Source organism: Saprolegnia parasitica (assembly GCF_000151545.1).
Source record: "Saprolegnia parasitica CBS 223.65 unplaced genomic scaffold supercont2.746, whole genome shotgun sequence".
Lineage (NCBI taxonomy): Eukaryota > Oomycota > Saprolegniomycetes > Saprolegniales > Saprolegniaceae > Saprolegnia > Saprolegnia parasitica.
Window position 1 is genome coordinate 1 of NW_012157140.1, and position 2991 is coordinate 2991.

Here is a 2991-nt window from a genome sequence, read left to right on the forward strand (position 1 = left end):
CTGTGGCAGGATTTAGTAATTTTGGGTCCGTAGTCTGGCCCTAGATGTGTACACAAGTGTCATGGACTATCAAATTTTATTGTAATCGATGTAGTTTTTGTCCAGCTTTCAGAATATGTATCACTCGAAGAGTGAATCGGTCTGTGGCGGGATTTAGTAATTTGGGATCCGTCGATTGGCTCCAGATGTGTACACAAGTGTCATGGACTATCAAATGTTATTGTAATCGATGTCGATTTGCTCAAGCTACAAGAATATGTCTCGTTTGTGCCTGGATTCGCTCTGTGGCAAGTGCTAGGTAGTTTAAACAGGTTAGACCATGTACAATGTTGTCATAGACTGACATACATATTTTTATCTACTCGGCCTCGTTATTGTGGCTTTCATTCCGTTTTGCTATTTTCACCTTAGGTAATCGATGGTTTTTTAGAGATAATCGATGGTTTTGCGAGATAATCGAGGCGCGGTCAAATATAAAATCTGCTGGGGCCATCTCCGATAAATTATATTATTTTTCGAAAATAATAGCATCCTAATCGTATGTGATATAAATGGTTTGACTTAAGATGTCATGCCGCCTACCCGCTTTTGTCCTTGGACACACACGCGTCAGCCTCGATTAGGCGGCAGTAACCTGGGCGCCAGCTAGCGATTATCCGAGGCTAATCGCTGGTTGGCGCCGCCTAATCGAGGGTAAGCGACGCCGCCCGGCGGACTTGTAGCCGGACAAAGACGATGATGCATGGCTCATAGATGAGATAGAAGGTCCCTCTATCCCTCTCCACGGCGTTTCGTATCCATTTGCCATGCCGTTTGGTTATACGGTAGTCCAACGCGCCTCCTCTCCACGACACTTCAATTTGCCAGCGCTCCCTCATCATAGGGCTTCGATGCTAGCAGAAAGAGCGAAGTTGGATACAAATCAGGTCATGCTCTACGTCCGACCAACGACGCTCGTTTAGAAGCCACGCACCGTACCGGAGTGGTTCGCACGAAAGAATCTGAAGGAGCGTATACTTTGACGACTGCAACTTTTTCAATTTCTCGCGGTATTAGCCACTACGCCACGCTTCAATGTTATACGGTGAAGAGGCTGCGTGTTAAGTCGCGCAACAACATCTTTCACTGGACCAACTATCGTATCTGGCGCGCGGATCACCTCAGAGCGGGCGTCCGAAATGGCGCGTTGTTGACGACCACGGGTCGTACTTGGTCGAAAGTTTGACGGGCTCGTGCGTCGCTTTTGTCTGCCGAGAGATCGGAGCAACGATGCTCTATTGAGGGGCTCGCATAAGCCAAGCGCATGTCACCTTCCTGTACATGGCTCGCATACCTTGGGCGGTCCGAGTCGGGCTGCGCCGCCGAACGCCGACGTAATGAAGAGCGGCCCTTCTGGAATCGAGTGTGGCATCGTGTCATGTCGTGGTCTTGGTCGGGGCACGCTCAGCGGTGAGCGCGGCTTGGGCCTCCTTCGATAGTCGGACACAGGAGGGCGCCGACGCTAGCAGGTTGCCCATGCTCGCTGCGTCGAGGACCCGCCGTGTATGTCGTAGGCCTCGCCCCATCTACATAGGTAAGCCCGTCAGTACCGGTAGGCACGGCGCGGCGATCATGATCGTACCGATGAGAGCACCGTTGTGTTCGGTGCACGCCGCAAATGTCGAAATGATTGGTCGGCGGAATATGTGACGTATTGGCGGGGCGTCTCATGTTGGAGCGCTTACTAATCGATGGGTTGCGAGCTAATCGATGGAGATAGCTCGACCAATCACAGGGCCCCATTTTGGTCCCTCTTTTTGGCAGAGTCAGCTTATCACATTTCGGAATATATTAAATCTTGACAGGTTTCTTGGCAAAAAAATATTTTCTCTCAAGCCTCGATTAGCCGCTCAAAACGGAATGAAAGCCACAATAATACCTACGCAACGAGGTAAAGCTTGTTCACGTACTCGCTCTGTGGCAAGTGCTAGGTAGTTTAATCAGGTTTGACCATGTACAATGTTGTCATATAGTTTAATGCACATCTTGGCTCGATTCGCCTAGGCAAGACCGAGCTATCCATGTAAGACTTGTGCAAGGACTCGATCTGTGGCCTGAGCTAGGTCGTTTGAAGTGGTTACTATGAGTGCACTCCACGAAGGTAGGTACTCCGAGCTGCTTATGCTGGATATCGCACTCATGTACGCGAGATAGAAGCGTTCGTTCAAAGTCACTGCTTGCCAGAGGTGAGGATATAGGGACTGGTGTGATGATAACACATTTGTGACATACGTTGGACTGTGACTCATCTGTGACATACGTTGGACTGTGACTCATCTGTGACATACGTTGGACTATGACTCATCTGTGACATACTTTGGAATGTGACGTATCAGAAACAGACCTCGGACTGTGACTCATAAGTGACTGACGTCGGACTGTGACTCATTCCCGCCAGACCACCGACTGTGCCTTATAACAGACAGTGGACTTGATATCTCAATATTGGACAGACACGATATAACATTGATACTGCAATCCTCACACTACTCCCACAGCTCTACCACGTTAAATTGTCTCGTGATCGGCATCTTTGAATTTGTATCTGTACCAAGAAATGGACTTGATTGACGCAGTGCAGCGCTCGTGGTTGTTGAGTTTATATCAAACTTGTACAAGCTGTCTTTCGTAAGATATACTGCTGTCGACGTTTAATTTATGCTTCGTCGTGATGCAAGCAAAATTTTTGAAACTAGCGTGAGCCCAAGTGACGATCAAATCGTCAATATGGACATCAACAATCGAAAAAAAGAGATAGCAAATCGACCCAGACCCAACTTGGGAACATTTCGGTACATTCGCGACAATATGCGTAGTCTTTGTAAGGAAGATAACGCGGAACCCGTTGATTTGTATATATGCGCAAATAGCGAGTTACTCTCAACATTTGAAACTAGCGTGAGCCCAAGTGACGATCAAATCGTCAATATGGACATCAACAACTGAAAAGAA

The 2991-nt window shown here is 48.0% G+C and overlaps 1 protein-coding gene across 1 annotated transcript; it reads right to left on the reverse strand.

Moving 5' to 3' along the window:
* Positions 1-1160: 1160 nt before the first annotated feature.
* Positions 1161-1517, reverse strand: SPRG_17716 (hypothetical protein; the record flags this gene model as incomplete). The annotated part of the gene is made up of 3 exons (XM_012357129.1): positions 1161-1274; positions 1334-1392; positions 1442-1517. 3 exons carry the CDS (start codon positions 1515-1517, stop codon positions 1161-1163), a joined length of 249 nt encoding a protein of 82 aa, XP_012212519.1.
* Positions 1518-2991: the final 1474 nt, after the last annotated feature.